The following is a 13,739-nucleotide window of genomic DNA, read 5'->3' on the forward strand; positions in this document are numbered from 1 at the left end:
AGATTTCCCGAATTCACAAAAGGTGGGGGCTGTGCCCGGGCTGGCCCTGCGTGCATGATTGCCTTGAGGTGCGTGTACGATCGCGCTGCTGGCAGGGAGACTCGAAAGCTAACGAAGGAGAGAATAGTCTATCTGAAGATTTATTAGCCCAGACTCCTCTTAATTCCCAGTGACAGCCAGAGCAACTCCATGTCCTCTCTCGCTGGAAAGGAATCTAAGCCCGATGCCTAAATAGTAAAAGTACTTGTGTCCATTGAGTACACTTTAATTTTCCAGTTCTCATATTAGCATTGAGAATTTTATTCTAATATGGATGTATGAATTCAGGACCTGCAAGTGATATTATGGATCTCACCGTTGCCAGTCTTTTATCAAGTAACAGACTTTGATCGACTCTTTAAGAATGAATTGAAACCTAACCTTCATTCCTCCGACCTCTCAGCTCTCTCAGGATATCCTGATTCAAAAAAATTATCGTTTGCTAAGACTAATTAGTAGCTTGAGTGAGGCACACAGATCCCTCTTTCCTCTGCAAGTTCCTTTCTCTAATGCTGGTTTCCTTGACTATCGCACCAAAGACTTTGTTATAAGCTCCAAAGCCGAGTCCTCATTAGTAACCCGCAAGAACAGTGCAGAAGCCAAGCAACAGTGTCCAAAAAAAATCTCAGAGCTTTAACAAAATGAACCGGAAATACTGAAACTAAATGATGAGCTAATCCAGCAAACTGCCAGCTGCACGATGTACTTTAGAAGATCAAACGTAGGAAATTACTGGCACTTTGCACTGGAACTTCAAGAACTCCTCAAGTTTTTAAGGTTATCTATGTTGGCATCTAAGACCTTGCATCCTCCTTCTACACCTGACATAGCCACATTTGATATGTAGCAAATGATGCTGTTTTATGTCTCTAACTAGGCCAAAAGCAGCTTTTAATAAGCTAGCCTATATTCTGGCTTTCTAAGAAAGCTAGATAGTGGGATGCAGTGGTTCTCTCCACTTTTGCAGCTCATTTTAGCTGAAGATCCATCACTGTTTTTTGAAAGCAAAAATTAAGCTGGCATATTGGACATCTGATGTCAATTAAGAAGTGCAAATTTAGAGCAAGGTTCATGGCAAAAGTAGCATAGCTGCAGTACACAATCATTTTGCCTATAAAATTAGATACCGCAGGCCAAATTCTCAGCTTGTATAAACTGACAAATCCCCGCAGTGACATTGGACCACATCTGAATTATCAAGCGATGCTTTATCACACCACAGTAACTGCTTCGTGAAGGTCAGCCCCTGAACCATCAGGAAATTGATCCTCGCCACAGATATATGACCATGCTTCCATAGCAGCTGATTTTGTAAGACAAGTATACACATTAATGTAGCTGAATATTAGGAGCCCAAAAAATATTAAGGCACTGGGTTAGGTGTATTTGAGATTAATTGTTTGAAAGTAAGGGCTTATATCTAAAAGGCAGCAGCCCTGTCAAAGTTGTTCTAATGCATTAGAGATCTTCATATTTTCTTGCTTTCCCTATACTGTACCTACTATCATTGTCAATTTATTGAGTGGAAACTGAGCTTGCTACTCTGCAGTTATTTTACACTGTAAAATTTAATGAGTTATTTAATTCCTAACATTATAAAAAGATTTTGGATTGATAAAACCTGTCCCGCTTAAAAATCCTAATTCATCCCCCTCCATCTTCAACTGCTTACAACCTTATCCCAGATATTAATTTTAGGGCTTCCCAACTGTTTTTCAAGCCTGGGTTACCAAAACCTACAGCAGTATTTATCCTCTCATAGTTTCTTTGGTTTCAAGATGTTTTATATTCAAGAGCTTCAGAAACCAGAGAGTACCTGTAATGGCATGCTCCTTTATTGTTAGCATGTGTGCTCAGCTATTAGTGACAGGACCACACATCCTAGAATAAACAGAAGTGCTCAAGTACAGCTTTATTTTCAATAAAGATTTTGGACTTCAGTGGCCGCATTGTCATTAGATACCACGAGCTGATTTAGTGCCTGGGCTCTAACTTCTTAGGCTCCTTGGATGGTGTAAAACCATGAGTTCTGCCAGTGAACCACCATGTGGTTCTGGCCAAGCCACCTCTGGCCAGCTGTGAGGGATGTTTACAATACGCAGCACCAGGCAAAACCGAGTTCCTTAAGAGTCTGTATCTACAAAATGGAAAAAAATATTTAGGACACTTGCTTTTGAAGTATTTTGAAAACATAAGCGATAAATAGCATTTTTCTTATAGTTTAGAAAACAGACCTAAAAATGCTTTGACCTTTCTCCCTGGCTTTAGATATCTCCCCCCCCGCCCCTCATTTTAACCCCATTTGACTGTGCATACAGGTTAATTGCAGATTCCCTCAAGTTCTCTCATGCAGCTTGCCGCTCTGCCAGTGCTTCTTGTATATTCTAAATCTAAGAAGATAACAGCCAAAAGTCTGAGCCCTGACTTGCTCTATTCAAGAAATCAGATGTTAGTATCAAAGAAAACACATGAAAAAAAACAAATGAGCCCTTCTGGCCTAGATCACAGCTTTGTGTTATTTTGATCCCAGTTTCTGTGTTCCTCCTACAATCAGTTTCAAGTCAACCTTCTTTTAATACTGCAAGAGAAAATGCCAAATACACACGTAACCTCTGATCTTTAGATGCTGAGCAAGAGCACAATAATCCTAAGGTTTTATGAAATCACTTAATCTTAGTATTTACTACATTTCAAAAGAAGTGTTTGAAGAGCAGCAGAAAGGAGAAAGTGGAGAATGCGGTATCTTTTTATTATGATACAGAACACTTCAAAACTATTTTGTCTGGGTCATGCTATCTCTAACTCCAGCACAAGCACGCCTTGTTTAAAATACCTCTGGCAATAGCTTTCCAATTACTGCTTCCCAAAAACTTTAACGGAGGGGGATGACTTTGTTTAGCCTTCTCCTCGGCTAGTTCAAAGGACAGTTATCTGACCCAGCAGACCGAATCCTGCCGCGTAGAGCACGTTCACGTTTCACACCAAGTAACGCTGCACAGTACAGAGTGCACAGACATACATATATGTGTCTGTAAGTGTAGAGTATGCAAAGAATTAAATTCCAAAAGATTTTTAATGAAGAAAAATAGGAAAAAAAAAGAAAAAATGTCAGGTTTGAACCTTGCATAAATACAGGTCACAAAGAGCTTTTATTATTAAACTTTTAAACCATATATGTCATCCATTTTGTTATTCACTTGCAATTTAAATTTTAACTTATCAGGTGGATGAAGGGTAGGTTTGGAAATAGGCTTGGTGGAATTTACCAGCTAGGGAGCAGCTTTTCAAGATCTGTCTTTACTGTTGCTACTAAGCTAACAGTAACTTACTGTTGCCTGAGATTGCTTCTGATATTTGAAGTCTCTATGCTAGTACGGACAATTCAGCTAGACAATGCAGTACTTGTGCTCTAGGTCTACGTGCAGGTTATGTCTATATGCAGGTTATGTTTATATAGCTTTGTACAGAGAATTTTAGAAGGCAGTTTTGAAAATGTGTCATCAAAAGCTCAGATAATTATTTTCTTTCTATATGGGTAATCAGGTCTCTGAAATAACTTGTGCCATTTTAGAAATAGCTGGTGCTTGAAATAAAATTTCAGATAACCACGGCTGCGGGAAAATCTGCCCCAGCCTAGAAGCAGAGAGGGAAAGGGGGAGGATGAGGGGCAATGGGGTACTGGGGAGGGAGAGGGAGCACGGGAGACCTGCTCAGCCAGAGAAGGCTATAAGCAAGCTGCTCGTCGTGTTGTCCGGACTGCTGCCAAATGGGGGCAGGGATGGGGAGAGGTTGTTTTGTTTGCTTTAAATAAATAACCTGCAGGTTTATGCATGAAAGCAGGGTAGGAATGAAATAACTAAATTGCTCCCTCAAATGTCTATATGTCTTTTTGTCTTCAGTGCAGATCGTAGGTTTTTTTTCTTTCATTTTAGATTTAATGGATCAACAAGCAAAAAAAAAAAACCCTAAACAAAACAAAAAACACCAACCAAAAAACCCACCAACATAACTGAACAAAAGGACAGAAAATGCCAAAGTTCTCAGATGTCTCCTTCACAGCAGACGTGGTGCTTTGACTTACCGGACTCCCGTGTACGACCTCTCACCACTTCGCTCCATGGTCCTGCCCCGATAGCATTGAAAGCCTGGATCTGCAATTCATACTCTGTCCACTCCTCCAGATCTTCAATCGTGTACTCTCTTTCCAATCGGTCATTAACGACCTTCATCAGGGTGGGAGACTGCAGATCCACACGCCAGAACTTTATCCTGTACCCCACAGACTCTGGATTGCCGTTATACTGTGTGTCGGGGAGGGGCTGGCAAACGACAAAGACAAGACAATATTCCTACACAGAACACATTGCCAGCACTTTCCAAACTACACACCAAGGCTGTCTGAACTCATATAAGGCCACAGGAAGGCAAAAAAGATCAAGAGGTTGATTTTCTATTTTATTTATGTTTCACAGTCTCTAAATTTCTGTGGTGCTTGAAATTTTCTTTTAGTTTTTACCTTGATTTTGAACCAAATAGATATGCACACAGAACTAAGCCATTTGCTGTGGGTGTATCAACAGAGATGATATGAATACAATATATTTCAGAGCTTTGTGATTAATTATGGAAATGAATGATAAATTGCTGAAGCATGTGACAAATTCATTTATCGTACATTTTTTACTTTTTTTACTGACTCTCTGCCTACTCGTTTATCAGCAGAGATTTATTCTAGTATTCTAACTCCCCAAGCAATTTCAGAGATTAAAATATGAAATAATTAGCCTACTTCATGAAGTTTAGAGTTTTTCCCCGTAAAACTAACTAGACGATGCCACGGATGGCTGAGATTCAGTTCTGAATCACTGGGAAAGTTTGAGACACATTAACATTTCACAGCTTAGAAGACTCTATCCCGCAGGCAAGCAGGGCTAGAACTGTGACCCTTATTCTGTAGGAAGGAAGGAATTCCCAGCTCCCAGGGGGACACAGATTCACCTGCAGGTCTTGGAAAAAAAAGAGATTAAATACTTTCAAATACTGATGTTATTAAGCATGCAAAAGGTGTGTCAGGTCATTTTTAGCTGTGGCTGTTGCTCCTCCTGAACCCTGCACAGTTTGACTCATGAAAAACAGGCTTCCAGGTAGCACAGCAAGGACACACAATCTTGAAAATGTTTTAAAGTCTCTTAAAACAACCTCGAGGTAATTTTGATTAAGATATGTAGGTCTGGATATAGTACCAAAGGTTTAACAATGCGGGCATGTTATTCACATGGTAAAGCCACGAGTGAGTTATGTGGGTCCTATCAAATGAACTGCAATGGCTTTTCTATGGATATTGAGGTGACACCTTCAAGTTTGATGTTTTGGTCTTTCAGGGTTCGGAATTAAAAGCAGCGTCCCACTGAGAAACTGGAATTATTCCTTTCTGATGGGAGGAAAAACCCTCTTGTTTCTAGCCTGATTTTGACTTCCAGTCACAGAGTTTATGCATGGAAAAGCTGACATTTGGGCAAAAGGAAACCTGTACTTCATCAACTTCACACCACAGTAACCCCAGTGGAAAATTCTGCCTAACAGGGGAGAAGAAAAGCATTCAGGAGCAGGTTAATTGCCAAGTAAATCCCAACGTGGCAACTCTGCAGGTAACTGAGACAGTCAAAGGGGCACAACAGTGTCATCAATCACTGCATCTTCGCAATTATTCATTTCTACGTTTTATCGCATAACTCCACACCCTCTCACATAAATATAATCTTCCCACAGGAGCGTGATGTGAAAACTTTGCTGCCTTTGAACCACAGCCGTTCAGTACCTGCAGGATGATTGCCAAAGGCCGCTGCACACCTTCTGGGGACTGTTTTGTACAAAGCAAACAACTGAGCCCTAGGAAACTCCAAGTTGGCTCAAGTGTTATATTCCTGTCCCACGTGCTGACCCAGGCTGTGGAACTAGAGAGTCTCAAAAGCCAAGGTTTTACACACAGGCATATATTCCCCTGATGAAGTGGCAGAAGTAGCGGCAGTAGGCAATTTAAGTGATTAATAAGGCACTTAAGGTAAGTCTCAGATTTCCGACTATTCTGAAAAAGGAAATAATTTTGCCTTTACTCCTTATACTAAATGCAAGGAAAAAGCATTCCTGAGTGCTGGCCTGAGCCCCTGGGGAAGCAGCCGCATCCCAAGCACCAGGACCCGGCTCCCCTCCGGCCCCGTTCCTCCTCGCCAGCTCACCACCCATCGTAGCCACAGGCTGGTCTCGCTGGCCGTGCGCACGGTCACGCTCCCGGGGGCAACATCTGGCGGAGCCTGCAGCGTCTGGATGACGCGGGAGGGCTGGCTGAGCGGGCTGGGGCCCACCACGTTCACCTGCCGCATCCGGAACCTGGAGCGGAGGAAAGATGCAGTGCAGGCTGTAACAGCTCGGCGAATGGTACCTCTCTTTCCAGAACAGGAAAAAGATGGAAAAATACAAATTAGGTCTTTCAAAATGTTCCGCAAAGGTCGTTGCAATGCAAGTCCCCTTTGTATTCACTGCTGAATGCTTTATGGTAACTGCTTTCAGATCCTCTCAGGTATTAAAAAAAATGAAAATGAGATTAGCTTAGGGTCTATTAGAAACTTAGGTATTTGTGTGAGAAATTTATGTTAATTATAGCAAGCCTGATGAGCTTATGCTAGCAGTAAGTGATTTTCTCTTGCGATGCTAGTACAATACATTCAGAAAGGTATTAAAATATCAAACTTCGGATATTCTCATTCCCTGTCAATATAAAAAATATACTAGTGATAACATTTCCCCTCAATTACTGGTTGAAAGAAGCTGATTTATCCCTGTGCTGCATTTTCAGCCTTCCTGCACAAGAAAGATTAAGTTATTTAATATGGATATGCGTCTTTAAAAAAATACCCTGTCTGCTCGAAACCATCTCTTCTACAATAGAAATCCCTACTGGGTCACAAAAGATTTAGGGAAATCTTTTTTTCAGGAAACACAAAATAATTAAGACGTGCTGCACATTTCAGATACTCTCACCCATCACAAGCAATTAGAGGTATCCAGCGCTTGCACACAAATACATGACCTGTTCATACTAAACACTTACTTTTTGGACCTAATGACTGAGCTTGGGAAAAGTCAACACAGCAGGGTTTATTTATCTGCTCTGATCTCCCTAGAAAATGCATTAAAGGAAACATATTAAACAAATATTGCCCTTGATTTCACTCTCAAACATTGGCACATAATATAGAAAAGAAGCTGGCTGCTAAAGATGTGGTCTGATAATTAGCTCTCATGATGTATTTCCTCAGCGGGCAATGACTAAAGCTGACCAGAGGACCACAAATCCATTTGGCAACAACTTTCTAGGTTTCAAAAAATGATATCAAATTGCTTTACACTGAAACAAAACAGAAAAACCTCGTATCTGTGCATCCATGAGAGAAAAAAAAGTGGCAAAATTCAAGGAGCTGCTTTAATGTACAAATTATGATGAAAAAAATCAGAGAACTGGAATTGCGAAAGATCCCAGCATAACTGGGATCACTCCAGAATTCAATGGGTACAAGAGAGAAATGAGATGTAGCAAAAAATAAATCAGAAAGTTTAACAATAGTAAAAAAAACATCCACCCCAAACTTCTCATATGCTTCCTCTCTATTTTTTACCCCAAAGACATTTCTCCGTACACCTGCTAGGCATGGGAGTCTTTCTTATTTTGCATGACTGAACAGTGACTGTGCTACGACCTGCACTTTACTATTCACCTCTGCCTTTTCAGCTTAAAGAATCCACCTTTATAAGGAGAACAAAATCTTCTTAACCTGAAGATAATTTCCCTAAACCTCTGCACTAGAAATCTCAGCTCCTGCTCCAAAATTTTGAAAGAGCTTTTCGTAAAATGTTTAGCTCTTGAGGATGAGGTGCAAAACACTTCAGTGGGGACTTTGTGAGAAATTCAGTAAGTTCCTAGGCTTCTGACTAAGGGAAGAAAATTAGCTTACCAGCACTGAATTAGTTGTAAATTATATGAGCTTTACTTGGTTGCACCTACTATTAGCTCACAACAGCACCTGGACTAGCTAATAGGCCCTTCAGCCAGCGGAAAATGGACAGGTTTCTAGTTAGCTGATTTAACACTTGCCACTATATCTCCTTGAACCAGCCTTTACATTAGCAAGCTATTTCAAGAAAGTATTTTTCATTAGGATTAAGTACCTCAAATTCTCAAATCTTGTCTATACTGAAGCAACGCATCACTTGAATTGAATTGATTTAAAAATCAATCTCGTTTAACTGGGGCGCACCCATAATGCAGATTCACTTCAATCAGCTTAAGCATTGTGTGTATTTATTAAACTTAACTTGGCAAACAGTAAATTCTTATAAACAAAGGTTTCATCTAACTGATGTTACCAAATTAAGCTAAATCAATAAAATGATGTTTAAATTGATATAAATATGTAATTACAAGTTTGCAGCAGTTTAACTACAATTGATTTGTCACTGATTGATGTTACACTGGTGCACCCTTTAGATGAGGGAAGTCAGGATATCACTTACTCATCAGCATTTCACTGTGCACTTGGATTTCCTTTATAATGTTACGAACTCTATTGTATGTAAATTACAATTAACAATATCAGACGAGTAATTTTAAATATAATCTATGAAAACAGCAAACCTTTTCTCTTTTGTTCAGATTATAAACACAGTCAGCTGCTTCCGATTAGGAAAGCTGTTCCATGCTGCTCTTTACTTTTCCCCGCCCCCCCTTGCTGCAGCTAATTACCTGCTGTTCTTACCTGTAATGAGTGTAAGGAGTAAGGTTCGGTACCTCCAGCATCTGAGCATCAGGTTCATTCTCCACCTCATGAAGACTCACCCACTCTTCTTCATCACCCAGCACACCAACCTGTAGACAGGAAAGGTGAGAAGGAATACAAAGCAGACTATATCTATAGAGAGAGAGTTATGCATAATTATATACATAATTTCTTCTTCAGTGTGTGTCATCACACCAGTGGAAGGACAAATGCTTTTAAATATATATTATCCAGTTAACATTCATTTTTTTATGACAAGACATTAGTTATTTGTAAAGTGACAACACAGCCAAGTTCTCCAAATTTCCTTCTACCTGTTGGGACTTCACTGGGATCCTCTGATAAGATCTATTCCAGAAAAACACCATGAGAGCGCTAATACCCTGTTCAATCTCGCTGCCACAATACAGAAGTATCAAGTAGTAATATAACAAAATGAAAAATAGGCTTGATAATAACTTGCAGGAACTGATGCATACTAAGTGAGTCTCAACGGAGGAAAAATGCCACAGAAATGAAGACAGAGAAACAAGAACAAAGTCAAAGAACAAAAGCATTTTAACCTCATCTGCTGGGCTGCACTTAGACCAGGCTTTTCCACATGCAATCCTTTGTATTAATTAATCACAACATGTTGCCCAACATAGTCCCTCAGCTACGGCAGTGTTAGGAGGGACAAAATGGTGATGAGAACTGAAAACATTATTTTCCATACAGCTTTTTGGAGATAAAATAAAGATGAATCGGGACTTAAAAGGAAGCCAACAAGGAGTGATAGAAAGGCCAGAGTCTGACCTCAGACCCTGGAAGATGGCAACATCGGCAAGCAGGGTCGTGTGCCTGAGAGCCACAGTGGGGAGGAAACAGAAGAGAGGTGCGAGATGGCTGGGCTTCACTTTGGAGATCCTCAGATCTTAGACAAGATTCCCTGCTATCATTCTCTAGCACTGTGCACTTTTACTCTGGTGTTTCTGCCCTCCTGCAAAGGGCAGCACCCACGGTCCGGTTCCCTCACCCTCCCCTGGTATCCACCGTCAGGGGCTGAGGGGGACGAGAGGGCACGTAGGCAGCTGTTCCCTTTAGCACCTATTTACAGACTTAATACCCATGAAGACGCCTAATCCTTTTTTAACCTAGTGACACTATCTACTCCCACAGACTGCTGTGGCAACAAATTCCAGCAGCTCGTGACCCACTGTGTAAAGAGCTATTTCCTTTAATCTTTTTTAAACAGATCCCTCACGAGTTCTGTATACTAGTTACAGCCATAGACACTGTCAAAACACTCGATAGGCAATGTAGCCCAAAGTATCTAGCATATCCCAAGTACTTCAAATAGAAAATTAGGTTTCATTCACTTTTTTTTTTCCCCTTCAGGAGAAGCAGACTGATTTATTTATAGATGTTTTAGTTCTTCGCTCACCCAGGAGTTGATGTGCTGCATATTTATGTTTGTGCAGGAAGCAATGACACAAGGAAAATTAGGCCAAAGAAATAAGTTCTGCATTGCACTGTGAAAAGAAGCCTTTGTGATCTTCTTAGCAGAGGATGGCTTTCATGGAGGGATGTGGTTGCACAGGTCTTGGTGGGCCTTTCAGTCTTGCTAGTTAGCAAGGACACTGCCGCATACCAAACAACATATAAAATAGATGCCAGTGAAGATTACGGGCCTTTTAAAATTCTCAGTCCCAAGTGAGCTCCATAAATTTTAGTAAAGTCCATGGATGCAGAAGCTTAAAGGAAGCAAGTTGAGACAGGTCTGCATGGTAAAAGAGAACAGCCCTAAAGTGAACCCAGGAAACAGAGAGATGATAAAAGAGAATTTAAAAAAAACAAACTTACATGAACAAAGAAAGGAAGAAAGGGTTGATTTCAGTCAAGGAAACAGAGAACACTTCTTAATAAAAGAATTTTTGATTAATACTGTAGAAAGTCTATAGTAAATGCTTTTTTTTGCAAAACTCCTTACTCTTAACAGCATCACCTCAAAGTGCTGTAGTAATTGTACAGCAACAATCCACAGTGCTTTGGAGGCTGCAAATAATCTCCAGTAGTTAGTCATCTTTTTGTATTCTAAGAATAGTAAGAGCTTTTTAAAATATTTCTTGCATAGAAAAAAAAAAGAAAAGAAAAAAGAAAAAGACCACAGGTTTCAATCGTTACACAGCAGCAGGCAGGTCATTAATACACATTAAGGACCACATGGTTCAGACCCAGAGGCCCACAGGGCTGTGAACAATTGACATTGACTCAGGCTTGAGAGGTGTCCAAACCCCGCTGCCTGTTTTGCAGCTAGACATTTACCACCTGGCTGCAAAGGTGGAAATATTAAGGATCTTTTACTGACTGAGAAGCAGCAAAAGCTTCTATGTGCCCACAACTATGGCAAGCCCCTCAAAAGCTATCCCAGGAGACAGCTTTTGGTTGCGAGTGCTCTCCCTGGTCGAAGTGATGGGTGCTGCAGATGCCAAGCCAGCCCGGCACACTGGTTGCTCCCAAGCTCAGGAGCCAGCTGGGAAACAGGTGACCAGTACCTGTACTGGGAGGTGGGGGACCCCAGGCAAAGCAGCAGCACAGACAGTCTCAATTAACCGCTTTTAGACTCATTTTCTGCTGAAAGGTAGCAACAGAGAGGCAGCAAAAAAAAAAAAAAAAAAAAAAAATCAACCGCAGACATAGTTCTGTGATTCAGCAAAAAGACTTTGAGAGAAATAGATCAGGAACTTGCTTTAGTTAGAATAATACCTTGTAATGTTCCCGGGATCTGGTGCCAGCCTTTGGGAAACTAACTCAAAGGGTTAGATCTTCTACTGAAATCAGTAGTATATTTTAAGAGAGTGCTGTTTGTGTGGGGAGCTTTTCCGAGGTAAGAGGACCGAAGGGTGAAGGGCTGCAGGGCAGCTTGGTGAACAGCCTGGGGATTTCTGCACGACCTCTGACTTGCATGGCCAAGCAATTCTAGGTCAACGTTACTCAAAACAAGTTTAATTTATCAATAATCTCAGAAATGAGTCTCGGCAAAGAACCTTCATTGATGGACTTCTGTATTTTTAACTTCCGCAAGATCTATAGTAGATTCCAAGTTTCAGGCTCTTGAAGGAACAGGGAATTATTTTTGCTGAAACACTCTGATGTCAGATCAGAGGAAACGTATCAGTTTCAAGAATCAGAGTACAAAGGGATTCCCATGGGGCAAAAAGAACTACGGGCAGTGGTAAGGATAAAAGAGTCCTTTGAGGGGCAAGAGAGTCCACTATGAGCATAAAATAAAGTTAATTTAGAGGCTTCTTTCTTGTAGCTGTTTTTTGGATAACAGTGCATGCAAACTTCAGAAAAGGATTATGTTTGTTGACAGATGCACACATATTTATGTGTGCATTGTTTTAGGAGGCAGATGAAAACACCAACTGCTTTTCTGTTACCATCAGCATAAAAACTCCTTAAGAACTGTGCTCTGCATCTGCACAGCTCTCCGCACAATGGGGCCGCAATCCCCAGGAGGCCCCAGGACTGTCACAGTAAACACACCCATGTCCACCGAGAGACTTCATATGATTCTCAATAACGATCAGCCATCACAAATTAACACATATTCATTCCCATCTCTCAGCTCTTCCCAAGGCATTATATTCAATAAAAGGGAACATTCATTTATTATTACAGAAATGAGACAGTATGAAACAATATTGGAAGTGATGTCAGAACCCTTCACTTCTCTATGCGTTAGTTTCTCCCTTTCTAAAAAGGAAAATGTTACATATTTTTTAAAGTGACTTAGCCTTTTCTGATGGAATGCACTATATGAGCAAAGTTGTGGAATTTTGACTTAAAAGAAACCAAAAATCATTAAAATTTGGAATGAAAAAATCACTTGTTGCGATATTTCATATAAGACAGTAATGCTTCCAAAATTTTGAACAGTTATGAACTACTAACTACAGGAAAGGAAAACACAGTGTTTTTGTACGTTATAGAAGTCCCCTGTGTTCTTCTATAGTTCAAGATATGTCAGAGTTTTCATTATAGAGGTCCATAACTCACATTTGAAATCACTTTGGGAGAAATTCGGTTCACAGGATGTCAGCCTGGGTGCAATTTTTTTTCTTACAAAATCCTTAAATCGATTCGGCCATTTTTGATTTAAAGATTAGCAAAGGCATAAAATTGTCAGAGTTTCAGACACTTTATTTACCAGCTCTGAAGTAACGACGACACCAAGAGAATCACCTCGTACAATGGATGAATCCTATCTGGGTCACCGACTTAACCCACAAAACCAGATAAATTCATGGTTAAAGTTACGACGTCTTTCCCAACTCACAGCTTTACAAGCGAATACAGCGATAATACTTTAAAGGTTTTACTACTTTGAAACTCTGTTACTGCTCGCCATGATATTTGTACAAAATCTCTCTAAAACGAGCAGAAAGGCTTTAAGCAAAACCTCTCTATATTAGCCCATATACTCATGGCTCCATGACCTGCAGTACCTGTTCATAAGTGGCCTTCAGCCGTTCCGCAGGTCGTCTGCTGTCTGCACAATAACATTAATCAGCAGAAAACCACCCCAAACTCAGGACTTCGCCCAGCTTTTCTAATCAGGCACTGGAAAGCTTGATGCTGTGGACTGAGCACCTACCAAGGCACAGTCGTGATCATGTCGTTCATGTACTTCTGACAAAACCCCAGGAAAAATCCAGCATGAGAAAAATAAGCTGAAACTGGATTGCAGCAAATAGAGAGTGCAAATATGAAACCACATGAGCAACAGCAGGGATTCAGTGCTGTTCTTGGTTGCAAATTCCCAGAAAAAATGTCTGCAATATATACTGTAACTGCATGTGAGAGTACAGGACGATTGGAAGGATT

The 13,739-nt window shown here is 40.6% G+C and overlaps 1 protein-coding gene across 3 annotated transcripts in view; it reads right to left on the reverse strand.

Moving 5' to 3' along the window:
• The window catches only part of SDK1 (sidekick cell adhesion molecule 1), a 407,664-nt gene that overhangs the window by 73,292 nt on the left and 320,633 nt on the right, over positions 1 to 13,739 (reverse strand). For all 3 annotated transcript variants that reach the window (XM_075767122.1, XM_075767124.1, XM_075767121.1), the window contains 3 exons: positions 8,850 to 8,959; positions 6,276 to 6,426; positions 4,121 to 4,358 (listed from right to left, as the gene is read on the reverse strand). In XM_075767122.1, the coding sequence (XP_075623237.1) occupies positions 4,121 to 4,358; positions 6,276 to 6,426; positions 8,850 to 8,959 (499 nt within the window). The remainder of the gene's footprint in view (positions 1 to 4,120; positions 4,359 to 6,275; positions 6,427 to 8,849; positions 8,960 to 13,739) is intronic.

Source organism: Balearica regulorum, chromosome 15 (assembly GCF_011004875.1).
Source record: "Balearica regulorum gibbericeps isolate bBalReg1 chromosome 15, bBalReg1.pri, whole genome shotgun sequence".
In the NCBI taxonomy this organism is placed as follows: Eukaryota; Metazoa; Chordata; class Aves; order Gruiformes; family Gruidae; genus Balearica; species Balearica regulorum.